This window comes from Semicossyphus pulcher, unplaced genomic scaffold, assembly GCF_022749685.1.
Source record: "Semicossyphus pulcher isolate SPU_LCO1_2020_fin unplaced genomic scaffold, fSemPul1.0.p SCAF_11, whole genome shotgun sequence".
Lineage (NCBI taxonomy): Eukaryota > Metazoa > Chordata > Actinopteri > Labriformes > Labridae > Semicossyphus > Semicossyphus pulcher.
The window spans coordinates 5,557,130-5,576,207 of NW_027211615.1; the positions used below are offsets into that span (position 1 = coordinate 5,557,130).

The 19,078-nt window shown below is 43.7% G+C and overlaps 1 protein-coding gene across 1 annotated transcript in view; it reads right to left on the minus strand.

Annotated features, from left to right (window-relative positions):
* The window catches only part of ankrd6b (ankyrin repeat domain 6b), a 29,117-nt gene extending 16,433 nt beyond the window's left edge, over window positions 1–12,684 (minus strand). Inside the window, exons 1-3 of the mRNA XM_069657293.1 lie at window positions 12,383–12,684; window positions 3,143–3,241; window positions 114–212 (exon numbers count right to left, since the gene is read on the minus strand). Of these exons, the coding sequence (XP_069513394.1) occupies window positions 114–212; window positions 3,143–3,241; window positions 12,383–12,508 (324 nt within the window). The 5' untranslated portion in view covers window positions 12,509–12,684. The remainder of the gene's footprint in view (window positions 1–113; window positions 213–3,142; window positions 3,242–12,382) is intronic.
* Window positions 12,685–19,078: the final 6,394 nt, after the last annotated feature.

Below are 19,078 nucleotides of genomic sequence, written 5' to 3' on the forward strand. Positions count from 1 at the left end.
TTTAATGCACTTATTTGAAGCTTTGAAATTCTGCCTCTCTCTCTGACAGTTAGCCGTTCGCCTCTGTGTGTATATACAGTATGTGTGTATGTGTGTGTTTCTGAGATCTGCACCTTGTCCTGTCTGTCCAGTGCACACCCTTCCTGGATGAGAGCGCTGATGATGTCACCATTTCCCACCACAGCAGCCCGGTGCAGCGCCGTCTGCTCGCCCTGCCAACACACACACAGACACACAAAACTCTGAGCGACCACATGTGACAAGAAACACTCAGGACTCCCTAAAAACACAGTGTTTCACCTGGCCAGGGTTTGCAGAATGTAGCAGTGCCCCGTGCAACCATAAACGAACCCGTCTGAGTATACTTTTGTTGTTGGACATAATTCAGTCCCTCTAAATGTCGATATATTTTGGTAGTAGATTGTTTCCAGTGTAATATCATAAAGGTCAAAGGGGAATATTCACAGTGAGGTCAAATCAATTTGAAAAGAAGTAGAGCTGCAGTTTCAGCCGCAGCTGAAGTAACTAGGGCTGGGTATCGATAAGGATTTCTCAATTCAATTCGAATCCAATTCACAAGGTCCGGATTCGATTCGATATCGATTTGTTTAGGGGTATTTCAGTTACAATATAAATGCACCTCTAACATGGTGCATTATCATAATTTTTTAATGTTTACAATAAGAATTGACCCTGAAGAAGTTACATCATGCATTTTTATTTAACAACACACAGCAGTCAACACAATATTTACAATTTTAAGAACCAGACAGATTATTAACGTTTTGTCCAGTTTCAGATTTTTAGTCTGAACATCTGGCTCATGGTTTTGATTAAATAAACTGGGCTTCAACTTGCAAAGAAGAAAACCACACGAGACTAAGAGTAATGGGGTGAGGCATATTGTGTAACAACATGCAGAAAATACACGTGCGGCCAAAGCCGATGCTAACGGAGTGTAACATAAACATCAGTGCAAAACTAACTTACATATTCATGGACGCACAAAAGATAAAAAGAGTCCGTCGGAGATCACTGATGTCTCTGTAATAGCTGCAGTAAACAAGTCCGGGCATGTCTCCCTCACTGCCATGTTTAAGGGGCTGCGCTGAGTCGTGCTGCGTTTGGAAGCGCTCAGAAACGTGAGTGATCATACACGTTTTTACACATATTTTTAAGGATCGATCCCCGGATTTATAAATCGATATTGGGTCATTCAAATGAGAATTGATTCGAATCGGAAAATCTGAAAAATTTAAAAGATTTTAAACCCAGCCCTAGAAGTTACACTCAGGCTGAGCTCTCCTGCAGGTTTAATCTTGAGCATAAGGCAAAAATTTGCTTCCTAGAATACTTTTAAGGTTACAGTTTTGATAACTTATCTGAGAAGTGACCAGATGACCCAACCTGAGCCGATAAAATTGCACACAGGGCACCGCAAGGTGAGACACTGTGTTTTAGAGAGTCCCTGAAGCACTCAGCAACAGGAGAAGAAACATGAAGAACAACACCCAAAATTTGGTATCTTATTTATCATATTGTAACTTGACAGTATTCTTTCTGTGTGACTTTAGTACCACACATATTCATAAATCTAATCAACAAACAGCATTATTACAACTAGAAAATTACTAAAAACAAAGATTTTCATCCATCAAAGTGACACAGCCTGGAAGGTAAAGGAGGGTTTGGTGGGATTTTCTTTCCTGCTTACTTGAATTGAACAAACACATGAATGGATGTCTTATGTCAGTGCATGGAGTTTGAACTAAGCTGAATTACTGCATATAAATGAGATCAATGCTAGACCAGGCAAATGTAATAGATAAAGGTAATTTTTTTCCGCTGACAGAGAGACACCTTTTTGTTCAAGAGGAAGATGATTTTTTTAACCAGAAACAGGCGTTACATCTCTCCCTCAAAGACAACAGACTCCATCGATAAAAACACTTATTTTACCGTACAGAACACAGTTGCTGGCCTTGGTCAGCTACTTTGTGTGTGTGTTATTGTGTTTTTTCACAAATATTGTGTTGGATATAAACTAACCTTTTAAAATACCAAAGTTACACAAATTCACAAAAAACAGGGGTAGACCTGCATCTCCTGTGTTCTTTGAGGTAAAATTACCTTTTTTGTCAATGGAGTCTGGTGGCTTTGAAGAAAGCGATGTAATGGTTTAAAAAGAAAGCATCTCATAATAACAATCTGAGCCTGTAAGTGGAAAGAATTATAGGATTACATTAAAGCCTGTTTTCACTAGCTAAACAAAATGAAAAGGGGATTAAACATAAAAAAACAACCTTTAAATAAATCCCTTTATTAAAAGCAATTTATCCCTGAGATCACTGTCCCAAGCAGTAAGGATGTAAATATGGTCCCCATGCAGCAGTTCCACAAACCACAGCTCTTGTAGCTCTTTAGAGAGCTCAGCGGTTTGTGTAAAGAAAGAGTGGTTTGTGTGAGGAAATGAAAGCAGTGAGTGAAGAGTCCCAAGAAAAGCTCCTGCTCACATTTACGCTCAGCCATGAATGGAATCCTGCACACAGAGCAGATTAGTGATGAGTGACAGCAGGTCAGGTTTGACATGAGAGCAATGAAGGAGGAGGAAGAGGAGGAAGAGGGGAAGCCAGATAAAAGCCAGTGGAGGGTGGGAAGGAAGGACGAGGGGAAAATTTTCAGCTGGCACTGTAGGAGCAGGTTTGGCTAACCTCCTTCTCTCTCCCTGATCCTCCAGGCTCTTTCCCATCCCTCTTCCTCTGTCTTCTCCCCTCCTCCTCTTCCTCTTCCTGCTTCAGTCTGCACTTCCTGCCCCCTGCAGTCCTGGAGGATGTACTGCAGCCTTCTGCGGAGCTCATTGACCACAGAGAAGGAATTTGGCACTGCTGGTTATCACTGTCTGTGGGGGGTTTGCATCCTGTGGGCAAACCCACAAGGGGGCAGTCGAAAGAGTCCCATTCCAGCCCACTGGAGGTCATTAGACCACAGTTGTCTTTGTGTTAAGGAAAAAAAGTAATGTTGTAGATCTAACAAAGCAAAAAGATGTGCACTCCACTGGAAACCACCAGTCGGGCTGATGTGGGAGAGCTGGAAGTGGATGGGAAGTGCAAGTAGCAGCTGACAGTCGGATGGATTTACTCACGTCGTCTTGGATGTCCAGGTCGCAGCCGGCTTTGAGCAGGATACGCACAACCTCAGTGTGGCCTTTGTAGGCAGCCAAGTGCAGGGGGCTTCTGCCATACTGTGGACACAAAACACACACACACACACAACTCAGTCATCAAAACACCAGAGTGCACACAAGCATCCCATCAATATGCCAGCCCAGTATAACAAAAAGACCTCGTTCAGGAGGATGGAAAGGACATGAGGTCACTGTCCTCCAGTTGTTCCTGAGAGAACGCATTCAAAGACGGACAGACGGACGTACAGACACCCTGCAAACATTGAGCTTTGCAGAGTCATAAAAACAAAAGTCTCTGATCAGAATACAGTTCACACATAAGATACAAAAATTCAACAGATGTATCCAGCAACACAGTAAATTATCTGTAAAGCACAGAAACCCACCGCTGTCGTCCTGCACGCAGAGTCACAGCCTGCCGAGTCGGATTTCTGCAGGATAAGTAACAGCGCTGAAGACAATCTGCTGCAGAGTACGATCCATCTCATTAATGAGTCGAGAGAAAACAAACATATCCTTAATCCTCAGTTTAAGAGACGAGTGCACAATGTGCACAGCTGCTGATGTTAGCTGAGCAGAGGATAAACTCTGCATCCTGCCAATATAAGGATCTGCAGGCCCCAGAGCAGAAAGGTTACTTAACCTTCAGGAGGTTTAAAGGATAAGATCAGCAGAATCCACCACTTGCCTCAGGAGGTATTTAGACGTGCAGAGGGAGTCAGCTATCCCTGCAGAGAGCTCTGCTTCATCACAATACCACTATTGGAATTATATTTGTGATAATTATTTTTTGGGCCTTTTATGCCTTTATTAAGTGAGAGGACAGGAGTGGATAGTGTTGGATACGGGGGAAGAGAGAGTTGGGATGACACGCAGGGTGGGGCCGAGGGCGGAGCCGAACACCGGGTCGAATACGGGGCCGCAGCATCGGAGACTGTAGCCTCTGCACCGCTGATCCTACCCTACCTGTGCCCAGAATGAGCTGTATTTTTAGCTTGTGCTCTTTACACAAGCAATTCAAATACGGTGCCTTCTTCCCCGCTACACAAACGAGAGCAGGCTAGATGTTGAATGGAAGGAGTGAGCATTCTTATGTGAGAAAAAATATTCTGTGAATTAGAGAAATAAACTATTATTTTAAGACTATTTAAGAGCGGTCATATTCTAAAGCACAAATTAAAACAACCCAAGCTTGATTTAGTTTGAATCTAGCTGAGGCCATGCTCCACTTTTCCTGCTCTGGTTTCTCTAAGAGTAAGTACGGTGGCCGACAAGGCCAATCATGCTGCAACGGCCAAATTCAGAAACTATGCAACTTCAAAATAACTTGATGTTATCGCATGATTTTGCACGCGCGACACTGTAGTTCTCCCGCAATCTTGTTCTTCCAGAACCGCGGGGCAGACGGAACACACCGGACACAGATCCTGTGGGATCGAGGGGTTAGTCATTGCATCAAACATTAGTTCCCTTTGAATGCAAAGATCCTCTCTGACACCGACATTAAAAATCAACACAAAACATTCACACAGCACACTAATTCACTCAGTAAATGTCATATGTAACAAATGTGACAGCTGTTCGGGGTGTACTGCTACCCAATACATGTATGATGTATCAGTATCCAGGTGGTTTATTATCATGGCTAAACTCCTGAAGGACACCCTGATGGTGCGAATAAATCCAAAACTATCTGCATAGAAAGATGACGTTAGAATTAAGCAATGAAATATGTTTTTGTTCTGTGTTTATGGATAACATAATTGAAATGCACAGATGCTCTGCACCACAGCTCAGAGGGTGACGTGACAAAAATGAACGTCAGCAGCAGGAAGTTCATTGTTTCAGCTGCCAGCAGATGTTACAATAATATTATCTGAGAGGATTCAGTTAAACACATCCTGAACACCTGACATGATGAAGAGTGACAGAGCAGGATGTCAGCAGGCAGGGAAGTATTCAAACATCAAACAGCAGATCCAGGTGAGTCCTGTTATTCTAAGTTTAATTACAGATGCAGTGTTTATTCCCACACAGCAGCACAAGCCGTATTACACCCCGGGTATTATGTCGTCTGGGGAGGTTCATGCTTTGTTTGGGTGCGGCTCGGTCTGCATTCATGTGGTGCTCAGATTGAGTTTCACCGGGCTGGAGTTGGAGGGGAGCCACGAGCCGGGCTCAGGTAAACAGCAGACCTCAGACCGACTGTCAGACTGTGTTCTCCAGACTAATACAGGTTTATGTGAGCTGGTTTTTCAGTGCCAGTAGGTTAAGGATTAAGTCAGGGATACATTTTCCATGTGTGCATGATGGCTGCCACGTCTTCCCTGCATCTGTTTGAGCGTCGGCTATGCACATAGGATGCAGTATGCACATGAGCAGTAGGGGCAGTGCAGAGGCAGAGGGGATGAGACAGGGTCAACACAGCAGCAGGGACAACAATGACAGAAAGTTCTGAAGACAAGAACTTTGTGTGTCCACTGAAAGGCTGTCGCTTTTTCTGCTGTGATCTCAGAACATAACAGTAACCTCCTCGATGTCACCATGTCTGCTGCTTACATCCCGATCATACGGTAGGTGCATATGGCCTGAGCTCTCTGGTGGTCCCTCTAGAGGTATCCTCCTAATGGCCAAGTGTGTGAATAATTACGTTCATGACACAGCCGGTTGTGTACGCGAACGCAAGGTTAAAAATATTAGTATATCTCCAGGCTTAGCCCCACCAGTGTTGTGGAGCTGTGTTTAGCTGCAGATGCTTCTTCACATTTGAAGTCGAGCTCTTCACAGCTGACGAGCACTTATTCTCCAGACACAGCTTACATTTCACCGTCCTGTTGTTCTCGTCCCTTTCACCCAAACATTCAGAATAATGTGAATATTTCCACAAAGTAAACGCTGTCCTCTCTGCCATCTCACTCGCTGAGTTAGCTAGCTACACATGCGCACTGACACGGCTGTGTTTACCTTCTGCTGGTACGCAGCTACCTGCCAAGAAGGAGGAGAAACAGAGCCTCATTAAGATTCTGTTTGTGTGGCAACAAAAGGAAAAGAGAAATACGGTGATTTGTTTTTATTAACAGATCATTTTTAATGAAAAAGTAACAAAATAATGCATAACTTGAATTGCAGAACTAATGTCTTACGTTACTTGTTACAACAGGGGTCTCCAACCTTTTCTCATCTGAGAGCTACTTTGAAAAAATTAAGTGGCCAAGAGCTGCATCACATCCCTGTAACTGCTGGTGTCGCCCCGTGTTGCTTCTTTTGTCGACTGATTGTTGGTACCACAGATGAGGCACACACACTTGTCCTTCATATTCGTGAATAAAAACTCGCTTTCCCACTCCCTGTGTAGTACTAAATAGTATGTTTAAGCTTTTTTTCTTCATTGTCCATCATAAATCTGGCTAAACAGGCTAATAGCACAGAAGTCTTCACTGTAGCTCAACTAGCGTACAGCAAAACTGACCCAACCTGCCAATGGAGGTTGCTGCAACATTGCTGTGATTGGTTAGGTTCAGACGTGGACAAACTTGCCAGAAGCATCACCTCTTTTTATTGACAGCTGATAGGCCTAACCTATTATATTGTACTGGAGGGGGCGGGACATCTGTGTGTTTGACTGAAAGGTGTATTGATTTATTTATTTAGTTATTGTATTTATTTTCAGATTTTGTGTACAGAGTCTGTGAACCTCTCGGCGAGCTACTAAAATCCAGTAGCTCACGAGCTACCTGTTGGAGACCCCTGCATTACAACAACAACGTAATCTGAGTACTTTAACAGATTACTTTGTAATGTGTTAGCGCCAACACTGATGATAAATGGATGGAAGAGATATCACAGTTACCTTTGATCTTTGGTCTTTGACCACTAAAATCTAATCACATCATCTTTGAGTCAGAGTGGATGTTTGTCCTAAATGTAAAGATTTTCCCTCCATGTGTTCATTTCATCACAAAAAGAGAAGGAAGTCATGACTGTGTTTTTTCTCAGGATGCAAGTTGACCTTTGACCGTTCACTTCATACTTTTATTGACACTTTTAAAGACATTTTTGTGCCAAACTTTCTTGCAGGCTTTTCGGAGCTTTCCTGTTGTTGTTCGTGAGAATGGGACGGAGGTACGGACTGAAGGAAGGCAGATCGGTTCAGTTACAGAGCATACACTGTAATGATTTTAATAACTTCCTTTTAGTTAGAATTATCTAAGGAAATACAAGTATCAGATCAGGACTCTGTATCAACGGATATTCCTATGAAATTAGTGGAACCAGTTGACCTCTGACCTCTCCAGATTGTGAACCAACAGGTGATCAGGTCCTGAACTTGAAACCATCCTCTCCTCGTTTCTTCTTTGTTCCCAGCCTTAATCTAACCCCTGTACACCATCCTTCCCGCCTCCTTTCTTTACATCTGTTTAGGCTCTCAGTCTCAATTCATTCATCATTTCAGCCTTCAAACAAATACTCCTACATTCCTCTTCATGAGCAGAGGAATGTTTCATATGAAACTCTGCCCCCTTTCATCCCAGATTAAGCTTTCATACTGGCACTCTGCCAAAACAGCCAATGCAGCTGGTCCACACTGAACCATCAGAGCGAGCTGCAAACACGTCATGTTGTTGTAGCTGTAACAATACGATGCCATGTGCTCATGTTCCCGTGGAAAACTGGTTTTCAGTGCCAGAACAGAAAACACAAAACACAGAAAGCAAACACATCCAGAGTAAGTGTTCTCACATCAGTGGTGCTCAGCAAGGCTCTGTATGTGGACCCTGCACTTTGGGTGTCTAACATACAGAATACACCAATAACATTTAACCAAAGACACCATGAAGACGCCTACAATATCAGCTAAAAGCTAGTTTATACTTGAGTATTGAATCTGTCATGGAAATTTCCACTGGGACCTTAACCGTGAGAAATGGCCTCAGTTTTAGATGTACTATGTGGTTTCACAGGGTCATACAAGGCTTTGATTACGGCACACATTCGCCGTGGAATCGTTTTGAAGTTTATGCAGGTGGTAATTTTTCGGCACATAACGTTGCTGAACCTCGACCTGACCAACTGAAGCAACCCCAGATCATAACCCTGCCCCCACAGGCGTGTACGGTAGACACAAGGCATGATGGCTGATGGGTGCGTCACTTCATCTGCCTCTCTTCTTACCCTGATCACCCATCACTCTGGAACAGGGTCAATCTGTCCTCATCAGACCACATGACCTTTTCCCATTCCTCCAGAGTCCAATCTTTATGCTCCCTAGCAAATTGAAGCCTTTTCTTCCGATTAGCGTCACTGATGAGTGGTTTTCTTAAGGCCTCACAGCTGTTTAGTCCCAATCCCTTCAATTCTCTTCGCATGGTATGTGTGGAAATGCTCTTACTGTCACTATTTAACACAGCCATAAAAAATCAACAGTAGAACTACTGTTGATTTTCTACCATCTGATTTCACCAAAGTGATTTCCGATCACAATCATTCAAGATTTTTTTCCAACCACATTTTTCCTTGTGACCAAAGGCCTATAGTTGATGAATGACTGAACCCTGAAAACAGCTCTTAAAGCTGCAGTAGGTAAGATGGAGACGAGCGCGGACTTTGCTTCAAAATTTGAAAGATCACCTCCAGGTCCCTCCCCCTCTCTCTCCGCGGCTCTCAGTCCTGCCTCCAAAGCCCTCCCCACAGAGGAGGCTGTCATGTGCGCGCAGGCTCGTAACCACGGCAACTGAAGGATCCAGATATACACTATGTAAAAACGTGAAATGACAACAACCGCAGCCGTTGTATTACACCACCAACACTATCGAAGCTGATACACATCAAACCAGCAGCACTTAGTTTGCTAACAGAGACTGTGGAAAAAACAGAGCCCATTACGCAGTAACTCACTGATGTTGAGAACATTTAGCCGTGAGAGCACAGGCACACAGAACTATCAGGAGGAAGTCTGAAACGGTAACACTGCCTTGACACTTCACAGAGATATTTTCAGCCACACTGCCATGAAACAACTCTGAACAGCAGCCACATTGAGAACAAGCTAACGTTAGCCCGACTGCTACACCAACGTAACACAGCGTCACAGTAACCGCAGACATCTTAGCAATGTGAAACAAATACAGCAGAATGGAGCTGGGGTAATTACCTGTCGAGCAGAACTGTGTAACTCAGTTTTTAATCCTTTCAGGTCCCGTAGCTCTCTCCACCTCGGACATGCCGCTCCAATGTTTACTCTCATTTTGTTTCTGTCTCAATCCAACTCTTTCTTTTTAGTTTAACAGTAGTGTAAGTGTTGGCTTGTTCCTGGTGGTTGTTTTTAAGCCTTCGTGGACATAAACCGGCTGACGCTGCGCACACTGAAGAAATTGAGCTTGACCGTGTGAGCATGCGCAGAGGAGTGGCGCTGCGGAGCGTACAGCCTGAGAGACTGCTCGGCTCTGATTGGTTGTTGTGTTTCGGGAGCGTTGGATTCTTACAAATGCCATTAGGAGCAGTAGGAGGAGCCAGAGGAACATGATTCTTTTCACAGATTATCTCTCATTGTCATCATGTACTACTGCATGTTTAAAGTGACAGTTTGAGCAAATAGGACAAAGTTAGTTTTAATAATGTTACCTACCGAACCTTTAAGTTGACCTTTAGTTAGTTAGTAACTACTATCTCCAAAGTCAAGAATAAAACTCAGAAATACAGTTTTTACTTTCCAAATTGTTTTTACTTTTAACAAATGAAGAAAATCTTGTTTGACAGTGATTCAATCCGACACTCAGTCCCTTCAGACTGCCACATATGAGTAAAGTTGTGTCCTGCCTATAATTACCTCTGCACATCTTTCATCCAGGCCATTGTTCTACATGAGCACTGGCCCAAACTGGCACACAGCAGTGTTACATCATATCCTGTGTACTGGTTAACGACCTTTAAACCTCCGTGTGTTTCAGGAGATGTGAGAGCGGAGATGAAAGAAAAAAAAAGCCTCAGGGGAGTGTGTGTGTGCGTGTGTGTGTGTGTGTGTGTGTGTGTGTGTGTGTGTGTCTCCATGATCCATCTGGCCACGCAGCAGCTCAGCTGTGATGTTGTTTTTGTTTTGTTTTGTGAGGTTTATTTTGACATGTTTCCTTTATTAGACAGGCAGGAGAGATAGAAGGGATGACATTCAGCACAGGGCCCAGACAGGAAACTAACCTGGGGACGCTCGGGGGGGGGTCTCAGTCAAGGTGTTAGTAAATGGTACGTGTTTCAGGGGAGTCTGTATTTTCTAACCCGGGTCCTATTTTTACACGTTAGGGTCTAAATGACACCTTGGTAGAGCCTGCAGGAGGAGGGGTCTTCAGGAACAGTGACTGCTTCCGGGTTAATATCACTACAACATGGGTCAGGGTGTTTCCACAATAGGGACAGTGCAATATGTTACATAGGGACAGTGCAATATGTTATGGTAGGACAGTGCAATATGCGACATGAGGACAGTGCAACATGTTGGGACAGTGCAATATGTGACATAGCGTGTGTGCGTGCATGTGCCATCTGTGAATGTGGACGGATCTATGTGCTGGATTATCAATTTCTGTGAAATTGTTTCCGTGTTTCGTGCGACTGTGCTGAAATGTGAATTGTACCTTTTTGTGTAATTTAACTTGTAAACTGCAGCTGGATGGAGTCCAGGTAAAATGTCCCCAATCGAATCTAATCTAATGTAATCTACAAACACAACAGTAGTAAACATACAGACAGGCGAGCAGTAAAGAAATAAAGCAGAGACACTCTGCTCAACGTGATCGATGCCATCACCCCGTCGTCAGCGCCAGACTATATGCTGCACTCGCGCTGACTGCACAGAGACTTTTTACCAGGAGGCTGCAGGAAAAAGTCAGCTCAAAGTCCAGATGAATGGATTCGGACATCTGCTTTTACGCAAAGCCTCCAATATTGAAAAAGGAACCCAATGCGGTAGTGCAAAAAACTGCAGTTCCTCGAGTGGCCACTTGAGGTTCCAGAAAACAACATTACAGCAGGTGGGCAAATGCCAATTTTTCCACAGAAATGAACATGTTTACAGCCTGGTTTGTTATAAATAGCTAATTTTATTGTTCAAGATAACTGAGCGGGGTGTGAATTTTTTTATAACACACTCGTTTTAATCATATTAAGCCTTAAATTATAGGGTCGGGGTCACTTGATTGACAGGTGGATCCTGAAATAATGATGGATCGCAACATTATTGATTCAGGTATGAGCATCAAAACACACACAGGTCTGCGTCATATCTGCTCTTCTCCTCACGTTGTGCTCACTGCTGGATCACATTATAAATTTAGATAAACTGCTAGGATCGCACTCTGGATCATCTGTCTCTGACCCACGCCGTCCCTCTCGTCGGCATGTCCCGTATTAAAAACTTAGATGCAGTCTCCTCACTGAATAAATACAGACACGATCTGTCTGAATTTCCGTGCGTGTGACTGTGATTTATGGGCATGCGTGTCAATGCCCCCCCCGGTCCGTCAAAAATATTATTGCTCCTGTCTGGTCCGTGTAATCAAAAAGCATGGCAACCCCTGGTTTAAAGCCGCCAGACTCCATTGACAAAAACAGTGATTTTACCTCAAAGAACATAGGACTTTCTTGTCTACTGCTGTATTGATTGGTTTGTTTGTTTTTGTTATTGTGTGTTGAAGCAATCTGTTTAAAACTTTTAGTCATTTAGACCCTGAAATCTGTGAGACGACGGCTTTGGTCTGAAAATACTGGAATTCTCCTTTAACTGCAAAATCATGAGCTGCAAACAAAGTCGTGTTTATCGTGTTCTGTTGTTTGTGCGTCGGACATCAGATGTGTTCAGTCATTGTGACGTAAACTCATTCACCCTGTAACTCTCTGAGCTCATCTGCAGCTCTTAAATCAATTAGACGCAAACAGAGCATGAAAGTGTTAGCAGCACTGGAGCCGCACATGAACATACGAACCTCATCACGTGTCCAAACTGTACTAATGAGAATAAAATCCAGCTGCTCTGCATTCAGTCAAGGGAATAATTTACAAACAGGGGAATATCACGATACATTCAAGTGTTTTAGGAGACACTCGAGTAGCTCCGGGCGGCCGCAGAGCTGTTGTGTGGGTGTGTACCACATGTACCAAAGTCTCCACCAGCATGCTGTCTTACTATCACACTCAGGACGGCTCACTCACCTTGGTGACGGCTACTTTTGCTCCCTTGTTAATGAGCTGGACCACATTGTCGGCCTGTCCCTTGTGTGAAGCTATGAGGAGGCGCTCGGAGAGTGCGAGGACCTCAGCCGCATCCTGCTGGATCATGAAGCGGGGCGAGTGATGCTGCTGTCAGTCAGACACGGAGCTCAGGATCGGGGGGAAGGCCGCGGTGTGACAGTGTCGGATGTCTCCTAACTCATGGTGAGCTCTGCTGCACACAGAGGAGCTGGAGAGGCTGCCAGTGATGGTGTTTCTTCTACAAACTCCACAAACCGCCAGGATTCCTGCCCCTCATCCTCTCAGCTGCTGGAACAGAACAGGAAACACACGGAGTGAAAACAAGGCAGCAACAGGAAAACAGGGAGGAATGGGCCTGACATGCCGACTGTCCAGGTTGTTACACCCACGTTCAGTCCTCGTGGGATCATGTGAGCAGCACAGGAATAATCCGCAATGAGAGCCAAAAAGAGGGGTCAGATTTGGTCAGAGTGCCGACTGTACTGCTGCAGGTTCACACACTATGAGACAGAGAGACACTGTAACAGCTCAGTCAGACAGGAGACACACTGCTGTGGTTTGCGTCTAACCACAGGGAGGGGAGAGCTGCCATGCCTGAAATATATCACGATTTCTTATCATTAAAACACATCGACATACAAAACCTCAGACTCTACAAGCTCACTGGAATGCAATCCTGCCTGATAAGACCTTTAACACCTCTTCCAGAGAAAAAGGTGCTTCATTTTACTGTAAATGACTGAAAATATCTGTAACCTTCAGAAAAGGCCCGGGGCCTGAAGCTGAGCTGTGAAGAAGTGTTGAAACATTTTGACTGTCAAGCTACTTTTTCTTCTCTGAGGAAAGAGATGACGCAGATTACCTGTAAGACGCACGTTAGTCAGAGTTCTCTGACTAACGTAAATGATACAGTACTAAGAGCGCCTGTAGTTCCACCTCAGGGCTAGCAGAGAATTTAAGAATGAAAGTCTGTTTGTTTTTGGAGAGGAAGAGACCTCTGATGAAGTGATGAACAACAAATTACTTTTATGCTGAGACATAAAAAGACGGACGACATGACAGCTCCCAAAAAGAGAAGCCAAACCCTCTCTATCGCCCCCTGCTGACTGGCTGCAGTATAGGTCATAAAGCCCGCCTCCTCCATGTTAACAGATGGGACATGAGTCAAACTCGAGCAGCAACCTCTGGTGTTGAAAAATGAAGCCAATGCGGAAGTGCAAAAAACTGCAGTTCCTCGACTGGCCACTCGAGGCTCCAGAAAACAAGAAATAACATTACAGCAGGTGGGAACATTTTTACAGCAGAAATAAACATGTTTACAGCCTGGTACAAAAAACGGTTTATAAATAGCTAATTTTATTGTTCAAGATAACTGTACGGGGTGATTTTTTTTATAACCCACCTGATTTATTTATATTAAGCCTTAAATCATAGGGGCGGGGTCACTTGATTGACAGGTGGATCCTGCTGGCTGTCTTCTAGACGTCAACACAGACACACAGACACTGAACTTAACTTCACCTGTTTGTGTTGTTGGAGACTTTTGGTGATTTTTTCATTCAAAGTTTGGACAAATAATCTGTCTCTCTCTCTCTGTGGGATTTAAGGAACTTTCTGGCCGTGCAAGAAGTCTGAGCTCCAGCTTTACGGTGAGTTAAAAGTTTATGTGTGTTATTGTATTGATATATTTTTAGCACTAAGTATCAGGAGTCTGGAGTTGTTGGCTTTTCCCCGGAGAGATTACAGCGGACCGTAGTGATGAGCAGACCGGTTATTTTACGTTTCCTGCTACGTGTCGGCTCGCTTCTTCTTTAGTCTGATAACTAAACACCTGCAGTCAGTCACCGTCACAAACAGAATCTCCTCCTCTATGGCTAACTGCTAGCTACGCTGAGAAGCATAAAGTCGAGCTTCATAGCCGTAGCTGGCTGATTCATGCGGCCCGCCTATAGTCCTCAGCCATAGGTTTCAGCTCGCTCGCGCTCCGCCTTTGCCTGCCTCTGGCATTTCCAATATGGCGACCGCCAACACCGACGCAATTTGGGCTTCATACCGCTTCTTCAGAAACCAATGGGTGACGTCACTGAGACTACGTCCATTATTTATACTATGGTCAAACTATAAAATCTAAATACACGTCAAATACATTTTTCTCAGACATGGTTTCTGTCATTATAGTTAGTTCTTATCATGCTGATTTATGTCCAAGTGTTCATTTTTCTGACAAGTTTATTTTTAATTAGTTACTTGATGCTGTAAAAAGGGTGTGTGAGGAGGAACGGTGAGAGGAGACGAAACTAACACTAACACTACAGTCATTGAACTTTCCATAAGAATGAAAATCTGCTTCAGACCAACACAAGAAGCTGTTCTGCTGCAGACTGAGCCCAGCTGAGGGCTCCAACACGTCAAGCCCACAAGGTAAATGTGTGTTTTGGGTAGATGAAGGGACGGGACGTCAATATCTCTACTGCACACACTCTGGATACAGATGAGCAGGATGGCAGCACACACAGTTCAAATCTGCTCCACTTTGTCCGAACACAACAGCAAAATGCATCGATGCATCAGTCACAGTTAGCCAATGACATAATGATAACCATATAATCACCAGTTATAAGACATTTTTCTTACCTTTAAATGCCAGTGACTCCTTTCCTGTTTGAGTGGCATATGCTTAAACGTTTTCCATCCATGCTGTCTCTGAATACGTCTCTAAACACTCTGAGAGATGACAACTCTGACGGGCAGATGGAAACGTCTGTCAGCTTAGAGCATCATAAATATTTTCAGAGAGGGTAAGGGGGCTTCTTTCATGTCAAATACTTTTATCGCCAGTTTTTCAACGCAGAGTCGTAGAATGAGCAGGTCTGAGTGAAAGCAGACGCCGTGAGCACGTCCTGACACGAGCAGCCTCCATTACATGTTATTGCTGCTGTCAGGACTCTAGTTATAAGAGCTCGTACTGCAGGGTCTTTATAAACTTTGTATTCAGGTATAAAAGTACATTTTATGATCCATGAGGTGTTAAACTGTAGATGTAGTCAGGATAATCCACGCTCAATAAAGTCCACATGGGCACAGAGCTACAGCAGACCACAGGGTTTATGTGAGAGTCTCTGTTCTTTGAGGAGTCAGACAAACAGAACAACCATCCATATCCTGCAGCCTCACATCAAAGCTCTGCTAACAGGACCTCAACATGTTTCATCAAGAACCTTCACTACAGATCCTCGAAGAGGAGCAGGAACCCTTTTCATGCTTAATCCTTAAAAACACTGTTTCACAGGGATGATGCTATTAGAACTGTTTCAAGTCAGACAGACTTTATTTTGAATTCAGATAATCATCATTATTATCACAGATTAGTTTATTCTTAAGTGTAAAAGACATTCTAATGACAATATTATTATTTCAAGTGATTGCATTTCACAAACATGGTTTTGCAGGAGCAGCCTGACAATCCTGTCTGTGTCATGTTTGTTGGTCCAGTAGTTGCCCTCAACTGTCTGGATAATGTTCTGATTCTGATTAATGTCTGCTAAGAGGGCTGTCCAAGAAGGAAACGTATCTGTGTGTTGAATTTTTAAGGGCACTTACAAACAACAACATTGTTTAATCGAAGGAGTTGTCCCTATTTTTTGGTTTGCCTTTAAGAAAAGTAATATCACACAAACCAAAGAATACAGTTAGCTGCACAATTAATGGAATATTAACCTTTGTTTACGATTAACTAAACATGATTGACGGTGATATTGATGTTTAAAATGCTCCGCCTGTAGAAATCAAATCAAACGTTCCCTAAACGACCACACCCCGAGGGGGCGATAGAGAGGTTTGGGCTTCACTTTTGGGGGAGCTGGCATGTCACGTCATGAGCGCCTATCTTGCAGCTGCAACAGAGACGGTGGGGAGAAACAAAAGTTAAGTGTGTGGAACAGAGCTGGTCCCCTGAAACAGCTCGTCATCGCAGGTTTAGAAAAAGTGATGTTAAAGGGCCAGTTTGCTGATTTTCAACCTCAGTCCTTTAATTTTATTATGGGGAGCTAATGCCATTATGGAATGCAATTTCGCTCTGTGTCTTTGGAGGACGCTATCCACTTCATCAATGGGCCCTGGGAAACCTCTGCCAGATGACGCATTTTACATAGTCTGGCAGAGGGAGCAAGGGAGCTTGCCAAACTACACTTCCTCAATCTAGGACGCCCACCTCCGATCGTCAGGTTTGAAATGTAGACTGCAGACCTGAAGATTTTTTAGACGATCCACCGGTATATTCTCGTCCTATTTCTGGTTCTGTACCGCTCTGAGCCTGCAGAGAAACGGTAGTATTTCACTCCAGTGTCTCTCGCTGGGCCGTTCCTTTCAGAGGGAGGGACGCAATGCACGCTGGGTGTTGTAGGAATGTAGAATGGGTGAAACCTCGAGCTGCTTGTACAACTTTCTCCACAGCTATGGCGCCAATTTCAAATATTATTGCTTCTATTGATTACAGAGAACACCAGCTTTGACTGACAGCGGCTTTTTCCAGGGTCGAACTGCTCCTTTAAGAAAGGAAAAATAATCAGCAAAGAGGTCATGAAACCTGTGTATGCGCCGCAAAGCAACACAACTAACTTGTTCAAGCAGCATGATGAGTGTATGAAGTCCGAGAGGAAGAACGAGCTACTCCCCGTGAGACATCCAGAACAGAGACGCTGTGCAGCTTGACATAATACGCACCAAACTCCTAAAGACACACTGAAAGAAGCCTGAATGCAGCACAAAGTTTGATCCACACACTGCTGCATGGGAAAAATTCATGGAAGGTGGTTGTGTCATCAGGGTTGTGGCTCGTATTCCTCGAGGTTTTGACTCAATATTAGGTAAAAACTCAACACAGAATAATGCGATAATGCTAACACTATATAAGCAGTATAAGCCGTTCATCACTCTTATCCACAGGGCATGACAGAGCCCAACTCTCAGACAGGTAACCTGAGATGAAGACAGGAAGTGAGAGACAGCGAACAGCATTTTCTACTCATCACTGATTGTTCATCTCCGCTGTGCAGAGGAAGAGGCATGTCCCATCGGATCCCTGGAGTCTAATCTGTGATGACAGTCGCTCTAATGACTGTTTCATTTGTGGAAACACAGCAGAGGCTGAGATAACACGGTACAGATGACATCACTCACACTGATTCACAGCCTGCAGGCTGACACGGCTTAACCCAGAGGGAGAAATGAATTACTTCCAAGTCATCAGAAATTCATCTCAAATCAAGCATAAAACATGGCTGTGGAAGACAGATCATCTGCCTTATTATTATCACAAGATATCAAACACCAGATCTTTGATGAAAACTACAAGCAGCCTTTTCTGTGCACGAGCCCCAAAAAACAAACCAAAGATGAAAAGAGAAGCAGCTCTGTCAGTGTAGGAAGCGGTTTAGCCCCGCCCACAGTGAAAAGAGGACAGTGTTTACTTTGTGGAAATATTCAGTATAACAGACATGTGTAATGATTCATAAAGAGGGTTTAATTTCTGGTAAAATTAATATAATGCGTTACCTTTCTCAGGAGGTAACGCAGTAACGTAACTGAGGTACGTGAGTTACTTTTAAAAAGTAACGTAACACTGCTTACTGTTTCACCTTAGCTCAGTGTGAGATTGTGGTTGCTAAAGTTGCTACTGCCAAAAAACATGCAGATCGACTCCTGAAAGTGATAATCACAACCCTCCTGCTGTTATAGCTGAAATCAAAACAAAGACATATCTTGGTAAATGGTACAGTAAGTCGATATTCACAGAATTAGCAAAAAGAAACTGATTGGACTAGAAGTGCACATCCCACCTGTAACTTCTCTGTGTAGTTCCTCATATCTGTGTAAGTGCACCGATATGACTGACTGACAGGCTCGTTAAGTCCATTAGTTGCAGGTGGTATCATGAGGGAGTTTGGGATAATTATAAGGATGGCCTGATGGACTTCAACAGGTATCTGCCCCGCAGACACTGAAAATGGTTAAACAGCCACTACACTCCATTAATGCTCTATGATTGTTAAGGTTATGTAAAAACTTCTGGCCTAATTATAAATTCTCAAACTGTTTTAATTGCACTTAAAATATGTAGTCAATAACACAAACAGAGAAAAGTAACAGTCTTAAACATCAGCACAAACGTATACAGAACGAGATGTGAAATAAAAAGGTGTTTCTGTAGTTTACAGGCTGGAGTGTGAGTGACCTACAGTTTGTATTCGACAAATATCCTTGAAACGTTGCCAAAACTGTTAAATAAGACCACACAAAGTGAAATAAAGAATGCATGAAAACGCTGTGAGGTCAATTCACTTCAGCTGAAAGGAGCTAACTCACTATGGAAACACTGAATGACTCCCTCCTGCCAGCTGAACACTGAATACCATCAAGCACAGGGGGAATTCTCTCCTCGGCAGCATTCTGCAGAGGATCCCGTTCAGACACACACACACACACACACACACACACACACACACACACACACACAAAGCAGGCCTGGCAGCAGCACTGAGCCTCATGCAGCTAGGCAACCAGGCTTTTATGCAAACTTCTGGAACTCAGGACTCATTTCAACAAGAAGAAATGCCATGCCCTGCTTTCACACGGCTCAGGGAGGAGGTGAGAGAATTA